This window comes from Prunus mume, linkage group LG5, assembly GCF_029339155.1.
Source record: "Prunus mume cultivar Tortuosa linkage group LG5, ASM2933915v1, whole genome shotgun sequence".
Classification (NCBI taxonomy): domain Eukaryota; kingdom Viridiplantae; phylum Streptophyta; class Magnoliopsida; order Rosales; family Rosaceae; genus Prunus; species Prunus mume.
The window spans coordinates 4,940,626-4,959,112 of record NC_142702.1 but is presented as its reverse complement, the minus strand read 5'-3'; the positions used below and the strand labels follow the sequence as shown (position 1 = coordinate 4,959,112).

Genomic DNA, 18,487 nt, shown 5'->3' with positions numbered 1-18,487 from the left:
TAATCACAAAGAAAATATTTTTTCAGAATATTTTCAGAGAACAAAAACAAGAAAATGAATTTGCATTTTCAAGAAATGAAAATGCGTCTGGGAGATTAATTAAAAACATATTCAGAAAACAAAATCAATGAAAACGGGTGTGGCAGTACAATTTGAAATAATAATATGTGAATTGTTTTTATAAAAACGTTTCCATGAGAATGAAACAATTTTTTTTCTATTTTCTACAAGTACACATGAATGAAAACATTCTCAGTGTTTTCTATTTTTGGGCCACCGAACATGTTTTTGTCTAATTTTTGTTCTCTAAAAATGAAAACAACCCTTTAAAACATTACCGAACAAGCCCTATTATCTAGTAAGTAAGTATTAAAATTGCAAATCATAAACATCAACTGGTGAAACTCTCTCTCTAACCTTCTCTCTAATCACAAAAAATAAAATAAAACATAACTCTGTATAAATGCGTTCAAGGGATTTGTTTGCTTAAGATAGTATTCACACTGCAACAAAATGAATTAAAAGAAATGAAAAGTTATCTACATTTATTTCAGCTAACATAAAAATGGAAACTACCTAAAAATTCAACCATTACATTACACATCAAAAGAAGTAAAAAGAAAATTGTTCATAAATACATTAAATGAGGGAGAGAGCTTTGATTTTGGGGAGGAGAGTTTGACGAAGTGTTCAAACAATTTATAATCCTCACCTTCACAAAGAAAGAAACAAAACAAATGTTCTCCAAATTGAAGAAGCCAAAAAGTCGGAGAGAGAAGTTCTTAAAAAATAAAAATAAAAAAAAGGGTCGTAGAGGGAAAAGGCCAAAAGCCATGGCTCAGAAAAGGACGCGTGTCATCAAAATGAAGCGAGTAATGTACGTTCCTCTTACTCGAAGCCACATTCCGTACATACACATGCCTCCTCTCCGCCCGTACGACGCTTTCATATTCCCTCCAAACGTCTCACACACACTCTTTCGCACACAGAGAGAGAAAGAGAAATAGAAGCTGAATGGCTACTGTCAACGATAACGCCGTCGTTTTGGGTTGCGATGGAGGACGACGACCGGGATGTATAACGAGCCATGTGGTGGAGGGGAGCATGGAGAGCTACCGATTCTACCTGTCTCGTCGTACGGCCATGGAGATGCTGAGCGACCGAGGCTGCGACGTCTCTGACTCGGACCTCTCTCTCTCACTTACTGAGTTTCACTCCCAGTTCGGCCCCAACCCGGACCTCCAGCAGCTCCGTATCTGCGTCTCTCTGCGCTCCAATCCCTCCAAGAAGGTATGTTTTATGTTTGCTTTCCAAGAAAAAACAGAGGGGAAAGGAAAACAAAATGCAAAACAGAAAATGTTTTCCTGGGAAAAATGACACCTTCTCTTCAAAGTTCCAACCTTTTTTGTTCGCAGACAAAAAAAAAAGTCCTACTTTTTGGATGTATTTTTCCTCCTTATCTGCGTCTCTCTCTCTCTCTCTCTCTCTCTTGGCTCCAGTCCCTCCAAGAAAGTACCTTTCTAAGTTTTGTGCTTGGTTGGTTGCCGAGTAAAACAGAGGAGGAGGAAAATAATGCCAAACAGAAAATGTTTTCCTGGAAAAAATGACACCTTTTGTTCTCAAAGTTCCTGCCTTTTTTGTTCACAAAGATAAAAGTACCTACTTTTGATGTTATTGTCCATTTTCTGAAGTTTTTAGAGGATAGTCTTGGTCTGATACAGGAAATATATATATATATATTGTGCATTAAAAAAAAAAAGGGAAACTGTTATAATCAACAAGTAAGTTTACCAGATTATGTAAAACCTATTTAAGCAAATTGTGTATATTGCTTAGTATTTAAACTCTGTCGTGCGTGGGAAAGGGTCTAGAAAAATGCTCTTTAAAAATGTTGACTTTAGGAGCAGAGATGAAGTGAATGAGGAAAATTTCTGAAACAAAAGAACAAAAGCTTCATGCAGTGAAATTTTTTGATTTTTGATTGACTTTTTCCTTTTGTTTTGTTTTTTTGTTTTTATAAATAATGTTGGAAATTAGAAACTGGCAAGGTCCAAAAGAAAATGTTCTTCAAAACCAGAAGTGATATGGTTGAAATGACATGTAATTAATTGATGTTTTTCTCTGTTCCTATGTAAACCTCCATGCTTTTTTTTTTTTTGGTTCCAGCATTAGTGATGCAACTGAATGTTGAGTTTCTTTGCAGATTGTTGTCATCTTTTGTGGAACTGAGGAAATAAGGAAACAGACTATGTGTGGCATCTATGCTGGCCTCCCGAACAAAGAAAATATACACCGGCTGATTCTTGTCCTGCAAAGTAAAATGAACTCCTATGCTCGGAAAGAACTGGAGAAGTATCCATTTAAAGTTGAGACTTTCCATGTGAGTTACCTGATATTGTTCTACAATATTGTACTGTACCCTTTTTCCAAGTGTCCTAAGGGCTACTCTTTTAGTTGTCAAGGCATTTTCTGTTTGTTTTATGCTGAATAACTGGAGAAAACCATCATCCGGATTTCCTCTGAAGCATAAATATTGAGTTTCCTGTTCACATGTTTCTCTTTTATTTTTTGATCGGTGTTCAAATGTTTTTTTTATGATATGCCAATTTAGATGAATATTAGTGTGTAATTTATCACTTGTAAGGCAATGCATCTGTCTACATTTTCGTAACTTTGTTGTAATTAGGCAATACGGCTGTTTGCCTTTAACGTTTGGACTTTGAGCATAAGTTTTATCCAACCTTTCCTTTCTTGTTTCTTTGTGCATTTTTCCCTTAATATTTCTGGTTTTAGCTTAAGAGTTTCCATTTTACCCCAATACTTATGCTTTGGGTTTAGATTTGTGACTTGCTGGTCAATATTACAAAGCATGCTCTGAATCCAAAGCTCGAGATACTCACTGCCGAAGAAAAGAACAAGCTGCTAACGAAGTACAAGTTGGAAGACAAGCAGGTAACTGTGTATGCATCTTGAATGCAACCTTTACAAATGTTGGTGACAATTAGGGTCAAATCTATTTGCTGATTTTTTTTGGCTTAAATTTTGTTGACACTGATATAGCTAAGTACAAGGGTAGCTTTACTGGTGATTGATTTTTACTGTTTTATGAGTGAAACACAAGGAAGCTAGTTAGTTTTCATTTGACATCAAGCTCTTGATAGTTGGTTAGTGGTTTCCTCCATTGGTTGGGAGCAAGGTATGCATTGAAATAGTTTTAATCTGAATAGACTTATTTTGGCAGCATAGAATTTCTTTGTCATGCTAGCTGTTGATTGCAATTTACTAAGTTGGAATTTGGTTGATAAAATTATTGAAGGCAATTTATTGTTTGTGTCTTCCACAGCTCCCTCTAATGCTGGAAACTGATGGAATTGCTCGATACTATGGACTGGAGAAAGGGAAGGTGGTGAAAGTTACTTACTGTGGTGGAGTTGTTGGTTCCCTCAGAACTTACCGTTGCGTCGTCTGATCCTTCTACACGACTTACATGCCACTTTATGAAGTGATGACATACAAAATAAAGAAGTCACTTTAGTCATGTTTTGACTGGATTCAAAAACAGGTTTTGATTTAATGGGTTTTGTATTTTCTGTGTTACTTGCATAAAGTACTATTAATTAGAACTACTTTCTATAGTTCAGGGGATGGCAATTATGTCCTTAACATAATTCAATTAGTATCATCGGTTGTGCTTTAAGTGACACGATATCTTGTTTTGACCTAAAGTGAAGATGAGTAACATGTATAGTGCAGGGCTGGTCTTAAGATTTTGAGATTTTTATTTGATAAAGTTAAATATTAGTATGTTCGGTATAAAAAAAAGAGTTCAAGCAAAAGAAGGCATGAATTTTTTTTTTTAAATTTTATTTTAGGCATGAATTTGTATCAAGGGATATGCACTAGAAACCAGCTTTACCGAATACACTTTTGTGTCAATGTGTTGCACGCTGGAGTATATATAATTTTTATAAATATAATATAAAGTAAAAAAATTTATGAGGCCCTAAAAAATTAGAGGTCTTGTGCAATAGCACCTCTTGCACCATGCCAGGGCCGCCCCTGGATAAGTGTTACTTAACCATGTACTTAGTTTTTAATTAGGGGTTGGCAAAAAACCATTCAAACCATTTAATTGTTGTCTAATTTTTATTTATTTATTTATTAAGGGAGATAATCGAACAAAATTGGTCACTAAATGAGTTGATTTGATACAGCTATGCTATTAATTTGAGGCATAAACCGAACTAAACAAAAGTTAACATTGGTTCGGTTGTGATTTGGTACTTTGAAGGAATCGTTATGTTAAAATCTCACAAGTTGTATTGTTACGCCTTTCCATTTTGTTAACTTGTGAACTCCTTCTAACTTGTAGGGCCCCTTTTGGCCCGATGAATGAAACTCTTATCTCCATTCCCAAGAGATGACAAGTACGTGTTTGGTTGTGTGGGGAAATGGTAACCAGAAAATTAAGGGTCTTTATCATGAGTGGTCCACAAACTTTTTTAGAGTTCCCATTTTAACCCTCCAATTCTCAAAATCAATTATGGCATGTTTATGAATGGGGAAAGTAAGGCATTAGGGAATTATGGCATGTAGAATTGTAAAGTTGTAAGGTCATTTTTCTTAAAATTATAGCTCATCCGCAAATAAGGTCACATGCTCTTTATTTAAAAGTGGTGATTTCCCCACTCATTTTTCTCTATTTTATCACTTACACTCCTTTTTATAACTAAAAAAGGAGTGTAAGTGATAAAATAGAGTGGGGAAATCGTTGTCTTATTTAAAGTTTCACAAATGAGATCTGATGCCCTTGCTGAACATTAGACGTGCAGTATCTTGTGGGTGGAAAGGTTATATTGTGATGAAAATATCCGTTTAAATTTAGTATATGAGTAGGGATGGTTGAAATTTGTGTCGGGTCCCAGCCCTAACAGGGGGAGATTTGGAGGGAAATTGGGGGTGGGTACAGGATTCTCAAATTTTAAAAATCCCCATCCGGTACGGACTGGGAATGGTATTGGTATTCTCATCGCCGAACACTACCTGATAATTATATATTTATTTTTAAATCAATAAATACATAATATAATATAACAAAGCATAAGTTACCCTACACATCTGCCCCTTTGAATCCTTCTCAAGTAGCTGCAATTGGTCCATCTATTCCTCCTGCAGATGGTGGAAGATATCATGGAGGAGCACAAAGCTTGTATATGAGAGTATATTGGCAGTTGTCAATCTATAATCAGTTGCTATCGAAGCCTTGCTTTTCTCCTTTCAAAATAAAATTTTCCCTTGGTCAGATTTATAGTTTGATGCTAATGTTAATATTTTGTTAGTGGATTTGTTAAGTTCTTTAGGTTTCTACTCTCACTTTACATTGTGTTTTGTTGGATTTGCAGTGAACAAAATCGGGATCCTAATGCATATAGATACAAATGGTCCAATGGGAGAGATCGATTCTGTTACGGTTACTGCATGTATAATCTTCTCCAAATTTGACTAGGGGGATATATCTTTTTTTTTGTAGTGTGTTGCAACTCGCAGGATAAATATTTTTGTATAAAAAAATCAGGGATTTGGGAGACACCCTCAATGGGTACGGGGACAGGGATTCCCTAAAATTCTTAAAGGGAATGGGCTAGAGACGAGGATGGTATTACCATACCTGGGCCCGGACCTGCCCATTGCCATTCCTAATTCTTTATGACCCTAGAATGAAAGAGAAAAGGGAATAGAAAGGGGAAATAGCGTTAATAGAAGTTAGAATTAATGAGGAGATAACGTGGGAAAAATGTCTATTAGTAAAGGTATTTTGCTATGCTGGCGAAGATTGGCTGGAGGATCCTTCAGAATCCGGAAACCTTGCTAGTCCGGCTCTTACGTGAGAAATATTATTTCGAATCTGATTTTATGCATGCTATATGTGGTCGGAAGGTTTCGTGGGGTTGGAAAGGTATTTTGTATTGGAAGTTTGAATTAAATTCAAGAACCTTTGTCCCACATTGATAGAAAGTAGAAAGAGTGAGGTCCTTATAAGTGTGGAAGTGCCACACTTAGTAAATGGAAGTAGGCCAAGTGGAAGCAATTTGGGCTTCAAAATCGATTTGGGCTTTGAATATTATATAAAAATATATAATATTTAAAGACAGAAAAAAGCATTCTACAAGCATTTCATATTGTCTGAGAGGAAAACAAACAACGTTCGCCAGATTCTAAGTCCGAGTGCTAGAGCTTAAAATACAGATAGTTGAATCCTGGAAGGCGATCACCTGTAGAACTTCAAGCACCAAGAAGGGGTGAAATTACTGTCTTTAGGACATTGCATCAAATCTGCAAGCCTCTATCTCAAATTCAAGTCAGTTTTATTTATTGTTTATATACTGTATTCTGTGTTACAGATTGTTATAAATTCTGTTTATATAATTGTTTTAATCAGTCATTGATAATTGTTTTTCCAACAATCTAAAGACAGTAAGATGGATTCACAATCATCAGTGACTGTGAACGGGGTGACTATGAATCCTCATGACGAGAAGCCTGAGAAGTTCAAGGAATTGACTTCAAGAGATGGCAACAGAAGATGCTGTTTTATCTCACAACCATGAATCTGGCACATGTTGTCAGAGAAGAGGCTCCCAAATCAGGAGAAAATCCAATGTCTAAGGAAACAATGATGACCATTGAGGCTTGGAAACAATCTGATTTCCTGTGCAGAAACTACATCCTTAACAGGCTTGATGATACTCTGTATGACATTTATTCGTCATACAATTCTGCAAAGGAAGTTTGGGAATTACTTGAGAAAAAATACAAAACAGAAGATGCTGGTGCCAAAAAGTTCGTGATTGGCAAATTTCTCAAGTATGCCGTGGTTGATTCAAAGACTGTTATTAAACAGGTTGAAGAACTTCAAATTCTGATCCATGATTTGCTTGCAGAGGGGTGCTCTATTAATGAACAGTTCCAGGTTGGAGCAATCATAGAGAAATTGCCTCCATCATGGAAAGACTTCAAAATTTATTTGAAGCACAAGCGTAGAAAGATGTCTATGGAGGATCTGATTTTGAGGCTTCGAGTTTAGGAGGATCACAGGAAAGGTGACAAGGGTGAAGTGCCTGTCATGGAAGCCAAAGCCAATGTCGTTGAGACATCAAAGCCAAAATTCCAGAATAACAAGGGCAAGAAAGTTGCAAAGAACTATGGCAAAACTCATGCACCAAAAGGCAAGGATTTCAAGAAAATTAAAGGTGCTTGCTGGGTATGTGGAAAACCAGGGCATAAAGCACAAGATTGCCGCCACCGAAGAGACCAAAATCCAACCAATCCTCAAGCCAATGTGACTGAAGTCAATGAACATTTTGTGGCTGTAGTGTCCAAACCAATCTGGTTTCGACACTAAGGACTGTGGGTTGATACAAAGTGCTACTAGGCACATTTGTGGTGACAGAAATCTGTTCACCGATTACAGAATTCTGCAGTGGTGAGAAATCAGTACATGGGAAATGCCTCTGCATCAGTAGTTGAAGGCAAAGGCAGTATGTGAAGTTCACTTGGGAAGGTTTTAACCCTTTTGGATGTGCTGCATGTTCCTGAAATTAGGAAGAACTTAGTGTCTGGGCCTATTCTTAGTAAGAAGGGTTTCAAACTTGTATTTGAATCTGAGGAAGATCAAATGAATTACTTGGATTAATTCATAGTGACCTTTGTGACTTTAAATCTACACCAACTCGTGGTGGGAAAAATTATTATATAACATTTATAGATGATTGCAGTAAGTATTGTTATGTATACTTAATACATAGCAAGGATGAAGCCTTACAGATGTTTAAGACATACAAGGCAAAAGTTGAGAATCAACTTGATAGAAAAGTGAAAGTACTTAGATCAGATAAAGGTGGAGAATATGAGTCCACTGCATTTTCTGATTTTTGTGCAACTCATGGAATTATACATCAAACCACTGCACCATATACACCGCAACAAAACGGTGTAGCAGAAAGGAAAAATAGAACTTTCAAGGATATGATAAATTCCATGTTGAATAGCTTTGGGCTTCCACACAATCTGTGGGGTAAAGCCTTACTTACTGCAAATCACATCTTGAACAGAATTCCACATAAGAAGAGTAAACAATCTCCTTATGAAATGTGGAAAGGACGGATTCCTACATACAAGACACTGAAAGTGTGGGGTTGCCTAGCTAAAGTACAAGTACCCTTACCAAAAAGGGTAAAACTTGGACCTAAAACTATTGATTGTGTTTTTATAGGTTTTGCTAACACAAGTGCTGCATATAGATTTTTAGTTATTAAATCTGATATTTATGATATACATGTTAACACAATTATAGAATCTGTTGATGCTGATTTCTTTGAGGAAATTTTTCCTTACAAAGAAAAGAGGTCCGGTTCAAACAAAAGGAAAGTACATGATGGAAATCCTGATGAACCATCCTCTTCAGGTGTCCAAGAAAAGGAAGTGGAACCTAGAAGAGGAAAGAGGACTAAAACACCAAAAAGTTTTGGACCAGATTTTGTAAGTTTCCTGACTGAAGAAGAACCACAAACTTATAAGGAAGCTATGGCTTCACCTGAGGCTCCTTTATGGAAGGAAGCTGTTAATAGCGAAGTAGAATCCATTATGCAGAACCATACGTGGGAATTGGTTGATTTACCACATGGTAACAAACCAATTGGATATAAATGGATTTTTAAAAGAAAGCTAAAAGCCGATGGTACTATTGATAAATACAAGGCACGTTTAGTTGCTAAAGGGTATCGGCAAAAGGAAGGGTTGGATTATTTCGACACTTATTCTCCAGTATCAAGAATTACATCTATAAGGATGTTAATTGCTATAGCTGCAATACACAACATGGACATACATCAAATGGATGTAAAAACAGCTTTCTTTAATGGGGAATTAGATGAAGAAATATACATGGAACAACCAGAAGGTTTTGTGGTAAAAGGTCAAGAAACTAAAGTCTGTAAACTTGTTAAGTCTTTATATGGACTTAAACAAGCACCAAAACAATGACATCAAAAGTTTGATCATACAATGATGTCACACGGATTTAAGATCAATGAATGTGACAAGTGTGTTTACATAAAAAACAATAAGAATTCTTGTGTTCTTGTATGTTTATATGTTGATGACATGCTCATAATGGGAACAAGTAAGGATGCGATAAATTCTACAAAGAAGATGTTGAATTCAAGTTTTGACATGAAAGACTTAGGTCAAGCTGATGTCATATTGGGAATTCAAATCAAAAGAAATAATGATGGGTATATTCTTACTCAATCCCATTATGCAGAAATTTTTTAAGAAAGTTTGGTCAATTTGACTGCAAACCTGCTGTGACTCCTTTTGATGTAAACTGCAAGTTAAAAAAGAATAGTGGAGATGCAATTTCCCAATTGGAGTATTCCCAAGTAATTGGGAGCCTAATGTATTTAATGAATTCTACTAGGCCAGACTTAGCTTATTCAGTAAGCAGGCTTAGTAGATACACAAGCAATCCTGGACATGATCATTGGGAGGCACTAATCAAGGTGCTAAGATATTTGAAATACACCCAAGACTATGGATTGCACTACACTAGATATCCACCAGTTCTAGAAGGCTATAGTGATGCAAATTGGATTTCTGACAGTACAGAAACCAAATCAACTAGTGGATATGTATTTACATTAGGTGGAGCTGCAGTATCTTGGAAATCCTCTAAACAGACGTGTATAGCACGCTCTACAATGGAATCAGAGTTTGTAGCCTTAGATAAAGCTGCTGAAGAAGCAGAATGGCTGAGAAACTTCCTAGAGGACATTCCAATGTGGCCTAAGCCTGTGACAACGATTTGTATATATTGTGATAGTATGGTAGCACAAGCAAGAGCCAAGAGTGGTGTATACAATGGAAAGTCAAGACATATCAGGCGTAGGCATAATACAATTAGACAATTGCTCTCAAATGGAATTATATCCATTGACTATGTGAAGTCAAAGGAAAATATTGCAGATCCTTTGACAAAAGGCCTACCAAGAGAGCAAATCAAATTTACATCGAGGGGAATGGGATTGAAGCCAATCCAATGAATCAAACCTGACGGAAACCTAACCTAGTTGATTGGAGATCCCATGGTCTAGGTTCAATAGGCAAACTGGTTGGGTAAGATTCAAAAGTTGAACACACAATTTAACTCATTCCTATGATGATTAGTGTGTTGTCTGTTGATGTGAAGGTTATGCTTTGCATTTAATGACACTAATATCTTATTAAGAGGAGTTTAGGCAGAAAACTCTTAATTGGTGTCACCTATATGGGAGTAAATGTGGGGTCGCATTTATGAGAACGGAAAATAAAAGGCTAAGGGCCTGTTCGTTTATGTTTTAAAGGCCCGTTTTTGTTTTTTAAAAAAGAAACAGAGCAAAAACATGTTCGGTAAATAAAAATAGAAAACATCAAAAACGTTTTCATAAAATGAGTTGGACTTCACGTTTACTTCTACAAAACAGAAAAAAGATGTTTTGTTCTCCCAGAAAACAAACGCTCAAAACAGACTTCTGCTCAATCTCTCTCTCAATTTTCTCTCCCTATCAAAATCGTTCTTCTCTCCTCCTCGCTCACCCTTCTCTTCTTTCCCCCTTTCTTGACCACTCTTCTCTCTGGCTTGGCTCACTCCTCTCTTTGGCAATAGTCTCTCTTCCCCTCTTCACCACTAATGCATTTTGTTCTGTCCGATTGCTCCATCACCACAGACCACAGCTGCTCTTGGAAGATCTTGGTAATTTTCTATATTTTTCCTCTTTCTCTAGCTTTGGGTATTTTGTGCCTTTAGATCTAGGGTTTTTTGTTCATGGCTGTTCTAAAAATAAAAGTTGTATTATGTAAATTAGGTTTCTTATACATCTAAAAATTACAGGGAAGAAGAAGAAGAAGAAGAAGAGGAGTGACACATACCTCACATTAACTGAGGTAATTCCTCGTTTTTCTTCTCATTGGTGCTTCATTATTTATTTGGGCAATTTAGCTTTATAATTTTCTCAATTGGGTTCCTTGTTGTGCTTAATTTTGGGATCTTTGATAATGATTTTCATAGTTTTGAGTTGGGTTTTGTATATGGTGGGCAAACCCACGAGTTGATATAATGAAATTATGGCATGATAATTTTTTTGCAAAGGAAGCAAACTCACGAGTTGATATAATGAAATTATGGCATGATAATTGCTTTAAAAAATCGCATGATAATGGATACCAAAGCCCTTGGCTTTATGCCATTATTAATGGAGATATATCTTGTAGTGTATTTTTTTGGGATCTTTGATAATGATTTTCATAGTTTTGAGTTGGGTTTTGTATATGGTGGTCTGTTATTCAGTTTACTTTTGGAAGGAGTTGAAGCGATAACAGAGCAGAAGAACAACGACAAAAACCTCACATTGACTGAGGTAATTCCTCTGTTTTCTTCTCTTTGGTGTTTCATTATTCATTTGGGCAATTTAGCTTTGTAATGTTCTTAAATGGGTTCTTTTTTGTGCTTAATTTTGGGATCTTTGATAATGGTTTTCAAAATTTTGAGTTGGATTTTGTAATTGCTCATACCTGTAATTGAAATCAGAATAGTGATAAAAGAGGAACTTTTATATGCACTTTTGTGTTTTGTGTTTGTGTATGTGTGAGAGAGAGAAATAGAGCATAATTGAACCAAATTAATGGCCACAAAATATAGCCTAACAATCAACAGACTAATCCCATAAACCAATAATAATTGGCTAGTTCATGCTCCCTATACTCCACGCCAAGTCACCAAACTCAATTGAGTGGAAACATCATTCACAATTTGATTTAAGGATAGGTAACACCAAAATGTTCATATTTTTTATGCAAAAAATGTACCATTGGAGCAAGGACAATATATGTTTTCATATTGAATTTTTCTTTGTATTTATTTATTTAAAGGATATGCTTTCTTATTCGTAAATATGTGATTCATATATGTGGTGATGATATGTGCGATGTTCTTAAATGCAATAAATTATTGGATTGTCTTAATTGTTTTTTCTTTACAAGGATATGGCTCCTAAGAATGTTGATGGTGAGGAAAAAGTACAATGGCCTTCCAAACATGAAGAGTTTTTTATACATATATTGCATGATCATGTGAAGAAGGGTGACTTGTGAGCATCAACCTTTAAAACGAAAGTTTGGTCTGAAATAAGCGAGGAGTTGTTAGCAAAATGTGGAAAAAAATGCACTGTTAAGCAACTTAAGTCTAAGTTTAATAGGTTGCGAATTGCACATCGTGAGTTCTCGGACCTAATTGAGCATACTGGATTTGGGTGGGATCCTAATGCTAACACAGTCACAGCCTCAGAGGATGTTTGGGCTAGTTACATTAAGGTATACCAAGCCTTTATTTAAGTTTTTTTTTTCACTTCACTTCACATACTTAAGTGAATTGCTTATGATGTCTGAGTATAATATTTGTCATGGTTTGTAGAGTAAGCCAAGAGAGAAGCAATATCGTACTCAAGGTTTAGTGCACTATCAGCTTTTAGGGGAGATATTCAACACCACTACTGCAACCGGTCAGTTGCGTTATGCCTCTAATCAACTTCCTCCTAACTCAGATGAGGAGCGTGAGTTAGAGAACAATTTCCTTAACACTGGTGTTCATATTGATGTTGACTTGGATGATGATGGTTTTAACCTAGAAACTGATCATGGTAAAGGAAAAAGAAAGAGTGTAACTGCTACCCCACCTGAGCGTCGGTCAAAGAAATGGGATAAAATGGAATCCTATTTGGAGGTTTGCAGTGAAGTTATGAGTCAAAGATTGCAAACAATTCAAAAGGAAAAGAGTGTTGAGGCATCTAGCACCTCCAAGGAGATGTATTCTATTGAAGAATGCATTGGAATTGTTGAAGAAATGGGAGATATTGATAATGACACATTCAACAAGATGCTAGAAAAAATTGTGCTTATTGAATGGAGAAAAATATTTGTTACAATGTCGGATGCTAGGAGGAGATCTTGGTTAGCTAGTCTTTAGGAATACTAGTATGATTGTGGTTTCTCTTTAGTTGAGATTATGAATTTCTTTTATATGTTTTTTAGTTTATGAATTTCTTTTATATGTTATGGATTATGTGTTATTTGAGTTTATGGATTATGTGTTATTTGAGTTTATGAATATCTTTGATATGTTATTATATTAATGGATAGTTCTTGTGTTCTTTTATATTTGAATAGTATGGTTGTGGATATGTTATTATTGTTTCAATGTTAGTGATGATTACTTCATTTGAATATTTGAAGGTATTAGACATGTCTACTAGTAATGGAGACAATAACTCAGATAGTGATTCAGATATGGAAGAACTTGAAGAAATGGCACATCATATGCTAATATGTATGAATATTTATGAATATTGGCAATCATATGTTGATAGGACTCCTTGCCATAATTCAGTTTTATCGGGGCATGAATATGTTCAAGAGTTGTTAAATGGAAATCCGGATAGAATTTATGACTCATTTCGCATGGACAAACATGTATTTTTAAGGTTATGTCAAACCCTTGAGACTTTAGATCTTTTACACCATGATAGACATGTGGGTATTCAAGAAGCAGTTGGTATTTTCTTATTTATAGTTTCTCATAGTATTCGTATGCGAGTTGCGGCTGAGCGTTTTCAACGATCTAAAGACACAATTCACAGACAATTTAAGCGTGTGTTGACAGCATTATGTGGATTATCACCACGTATTATACGCCCAAGTAGTAGAGGGGAAACACCGCCCGAAATCTTGAATAGCCCAAAGTATTATCCTTATTTTGAGGTGAGGAAATATTTTGTTTTATTTTGCAATTGATCACATGATACTATATATATCATTTAGTTATTTTTATTATTTAACATAGTAACTTTTCAATATATTGTAGAAGTGTATTGGTGCAATTGACGGGACACATGTTGCTGCTTGGGCACCAGCACAAAAACAAGCCTCATACCGTGGTAGAAAGGTTCTTATTACTCAAAATGTTATGTGCGCATGCTCTTTCGATATGATGTTCACATTTGTTTACACCGGATGGGAAGGGACTGCAAATGATTCTAGAGTGTTCACAGATGCAGTGTTGAGGCCAGAGAATGAATTTCCTTTTCCAGAGGAAGGTATGAATAAATATAAAAAATTAAATTGAATTTATTACTAACATTATTATCACATTCAAATAACGAATTAATTAACAGGATATTACTATGTTGTGGATGCTGGGTATACAAATATGCCTGGATTCTTGGCACCTTACCGAGGTGAGAGATATCATTTGCGTGATTATAAGGGACCACGTCGAGCACCAAGAGGTCCTATAGAATTATTCAATTATAGGCATTCTTCATTACGTAATATAATTGAGCGGTGTTTTGGTGTGTTGAAAGCTCGTTTTCCAATTTTGAAATTGATGCCCAATTATCCTCCACGTAGGCAACGACGTATCCCCATTGCATGTTGTGTGTTACATAATTTTATCCGAAGAGAAGCACGTCGTGATAGGTTGTTCGAAGAGTTTCAAGTAGAAGACATCATTGTTGAGGGTGAAGATATGGCTACACAAAATTTAGATATGTCTCCGGAAAATATTGCACAAATGACCAACATTAGAGATAAGATTGCACAAGATTTGTGGCGTGATTTCACCCAAGGCTCTTGATTATATTATTGTAATTTTTAATTTTTATTATTATTAATTTTTTTTCTTGTGTGTCAATGAACAAGTTTTTGTAATATTTGGTCTAGAAGCCAATGAATGTTTCAATCGACTAATTTAAACTAAGCCAAATGCATAGATATATCACTTTTTCTTAAATCTAACTTAATCCAAGCTCTTTAATTTTAGTAAAATAGATCAAACGAGAAAAACATGTTTGGTGTGCATAATAAAAAAGGTGTTGGACTAATTACATACATAAATGTGTGAAAATGTTAGTTTCAAAAATAAAATAAAATCCTCTTACCGAACGCATATTCACTATTTTTGTCATTTTCACAAATTCTGCAGACGCGTTTTCACTGTTTTTGTTCTTTGAAAACAGTTTTTAACTAAGCTACCAGACGCGTTTTTGTTCTCTGAAAATGCGTTTTCATTTTCTCGTTTTCATTCTATGAAAACATTCTCTGAAAATGCTCTCTGAAAACGTTACCAGACGGGCCCTAAGTTCTCTAAAGCTCTCATGAAACCTGGGATATGTTCAGGACCAAAATGAACAAAAACGTATGAACTAACGTTTGTTAAGATGTTATATGTGTGAGACATATTGTCTAGGTTTACTATAACGGTGAACAGTTCAAGATCAACTATATCCACTGCGCATCAAGTAAATCCGATATGTTTTCACTAGGGTAAGTTCAAGTCCAAAAGACACTTTTCCTGATGTAGATGTTTGGGCCAAAAATTGACACTCCCAGCCCAGTGAAAAGATGGAAGCCCAAAAACCAGAAGAGACCAGCCCAAGGCTCATCAGAGCAAACAAGGCTAATCTGGGCCTCACAGGCCCAATATAATAGGAAGAGGGAGCCCAGAAATAGGAACAATCCCACGTGACATCTCTGGGATAAAGAAAAATCAGCAATGGCAACTGTCATAGAAGAAGTGATTGAAGGGTTCATGACATCAAGTTGATTCTGAAAAAACTGAAGATCAAATCCCTCTTACATATATATATATTCAGAGATTTTTCTTCTGTCTTTTCAGAGAAGGTAATTCTCCCAAGGAGATAAGCAAGTTACAATCTCGAGATAGGGATAAGCGAAAGCGAGCTGTCCAGAAAAGGAGTCAAACTAACCATCATGGGTAAAATATCACAAGGGGCAGTTGAAATTGGGAAAGAGATTAGGTTCCTTTTCAAGAAAATCAGGGAAGTGATTGCCTATTTGAGAGCCTATCTGCCAAAACTGAAGAAATCCTATTTTCTTTCTTTCCATTAAAAAGAAAAAGGGGGAGATATCTTTGCCGCCCAATAAATAAACAGAATCACCCTACTCCAGAAAAACAGTTTACTAGAAATACAAGAAGGAGTGAACAGGGTAGGAACAACAACAACAACAATAACAACAACAACAACAAGACACAACAAAAATTCATCATCCAATCAAACAAAATCCTACACAAGGAAACCATCAGCCAAATGGACAACTCAAAATCAACCAACAAGCCCACTTGAATTTCAAGTAACTTGAATTTCAAGTAAAACCAGCTTCAAATCAGAATTCCCAAGGCTCAGACTTAAGAAATAAGTCATTCAGAACGAGATTTTTCTCGTTACAAATTTGGTTCAGCAGAAACCAAGATAGGTAGAGCTTGAGTTCTCTCCAAAAATGGAAAACCTCAACAAATCTCACAGTGCAGTCTCTAGCTCACCGACGTCCTCAAGAACAGCCATACGCCCTTTCGGATGAAGAAGCGCAGATTCGCCCACTCAGAAGCTTCACAAAAGCTTAAGGTACATTAAAGCTCTGCCAGAATCAACCTTTGGTATCGATTTGTAGTTGAAAATCGGGCAATCAGAGTTGTCAACGGTCGATCCAGACATTCCCATCCAGCCCATAACAGAGCCTCCCATCCAGGCAGAAATGGAGATCCAGCTATCTTTTTATCTTTTTAGCATTGACATCTATTTTTATAGTTTTGTAAAAGGCAGTTCCGCCTAAAAACAGCTTAAATTTCATCAACCATTCTGGCCAGAACAACCTCTTTATACTGAGATAAATTGTTAAAGTCCTCACCAGTCTGAGGCAAGAAAAGAACTTACTTGGGAGATATTCCTCACCCAAATTCACAATCGTTTGTTTAAGAAATCAGTAACTTGGGGCGCAAGTTATCCATTCCAGACTAAGTCTGCTAGAATTTTATTACTAGCGTGCACGCTCGCACACCAAAGAAAGCGACTTGTTGACCAGTCTATGGTTCTCAAGGCAGTGGGGAACTTTGCCCTTCCATCATAGGAGTAAACCAAGAACGGGCAAACAGTAGATAACATCTGTTTCCTCTCAAATGCATTACATACATTTAGCAGTAAAAGTGTCACAAATGTGGGGTATTGTTGGAAGTTTGAATTAAATTCAAGAACCTTTGTCCCACATTGATAGAAAGTAGAAAGAGTGAGGTCCTTATAAGTGTGGAAGTGCCACACTTAGTAAATGGAAGTAGGCCAAGTGGAAGCAATTTGGGCTTCAAAATCGATTTGGGCTTTGAATATTATATAAAAATATATAATATTTAATGGTCAAAAAGATGGGCCTTGGGCCTTGGGGCACTTTCAGATTTAAAATTATTTTTTGTTTCGAATTAATAATTTTTTATTAATTCGGATTAGTTTTATTAACTGTTTTCTAACAGTTGTGACTCTTCTGATAAGGTTTCAGAAGTTTATTTAAATCAAATCAGGCCTCATACGTTAAAGACAGAAAAAGCATTCTACAAGCATTTCATATTGTCTGAGAGGAAAACAAACAACGTTTGCCAGATTCTAAGTCCGAGTGCTAGGGCTTAGAATACAGATAGTTGAATCCTGGGAGGCAGTCACCTGTAGAACTTCAAGCACCAAGAAGGGGTGAAATTACTGTCTTTAGGACATTGCATCAAATCTGCAAGCCTCTATCTCAAATTCAAGTCAGTTTTATTTATTGTTTATATACTGTATTCTGTGTTACAGATTGTTATAAATTTTGTTTATATAATTGTTTTAATCAGTCATTGATAATTGTTTTTCCAACAATTTGCAAGGCCGCAAGATTTTGGAGGCTGGTCTACGTTGGCGTGTCGGAAATGGGGAGTGCATTCGAATTCTTCGGACTCTTGGTTGGCCACCCCGTCTATTTCCATGGTGCATTCCCGACATCCTGACATGCCTTTGATGGTGTCTGAGCTCATTGATCCGACTCTGAGGTGCTGGAATATGGAGCTAGTGGATCGTTGCTTTAATCTTCATGAAGCTAAATGCATTTCTACCATACCTATTAGCAGATGGGGGTGTCCAGATAAGCAGGTTTGGCATTTTACTTCTCATGGAGGCTATACTGTTAGATCGGGGTATGAAGTGGCGGTAAATTTACGGCGGAACGGAGAGCTAGGCAGGAAAGTGAAGGAGAAACCAGTCAAGGGAATCAACAACAACGTATTTGGAAAAGTATCTGGGGTCTGCCGGTGCCTCCTAAAATTCAAACTTTCCTATGGAAATGCTGTCGCAATGTTTTAGCGGTGAAGGAGAACTTGTTGCATCGGGGAATTGATGTTGATACTACATGTACCTTGTGTGGACGGGAGGGGGAATCTCAGGTACACTTATTTTTTACATGTGAGTTTGCGCGGTTATTTTGGTTTGCTTCTCCGTTGCAATTGGATCCAAGTCTTGTTGTGGGAGAGGATTTTATTGGTTGCTGGGCAAATTTGCTTAGCAAATATGAGCAGGTGGAACAC

At 36.3% G+C, this 18,487-nt stretch overlaps 2 protein-coding genes and 2 pseudogenes across 3 annotated transcripts; all 4 read left to right on the top strand.

Moving 5' to 3' along the window:
* The first annotated feature begins 934 nt into the window (after positions 1 to 934).
* On the top strand, positions 935 to 3,701 carry RPB5E (RNA polymerase II fifth largest subunit, E). Its single transcript, XM_089051836.1, has 4 exons — positions 935 to 1,290; positions 2,204 to 2,380; positions 2,839 to 2,952; positions 3,344 to 3,701. The coding sequence occupies exons 1-4, from the start codon at positions 1,015 to 1,017 to the stop codon at positions 3,467 to 3,469; spliced, it is 693 nt and encodes a 230-aa protein (XP_088907962.1). The 5' UTR covers positions 935 to 1,014; the 3' UTR covers positions 3,470 to 3,701.
* A 2,778-nt stretch (positions 3,702 to 6,479) lies between these two features.
* Positions 6,480 to 7,402, top strand: LOC148916706 (uncharacterized; annotated as a pseudogene).
* A 3,573-nt stretch (positions 7,403 to 10,975) lies between these two features.
* Positions 10,976 to 13,229, top strand: LOC107881227 (uncharacterized protein At2g29880-like; annotated as a pseudogene). The gene is made up of 3 exons (XR_016127253.1): positions 10,976 to 11,453; positions 12,076 to 12,405; positions 12,506 to 13,229. The product of XR_016127253.1 is annotated as an uncharacterized protein At2g29880-like (transcript).
* Positions 13,230 to 13,359: 130 nt separating this feature from the next.
* Positions 13,360 to 14,845, top strand: LOC148916705 (uncharacterized). The gene is made up of 3 exons (XM_089051748.1): positions 13,360 to 13,848; positions 13,952 to 14,183; positions 14,262 to 14,845. The coding sequence occupies exons 1-3, from the start codon at positions 13,378 to 13,380 to the stop codon at positions 14,720 to 14,722; spliced, it is 1,164 nt and encodes a 387-aa protein (XP_088907874.1). The 5' UTR covers positions 13,360 to 13,377; the 3' UTR covers positions 14,723 to 14,845.
* Positions 14,846 to 18,487: the final 3,642 nt, after the last annotated feature.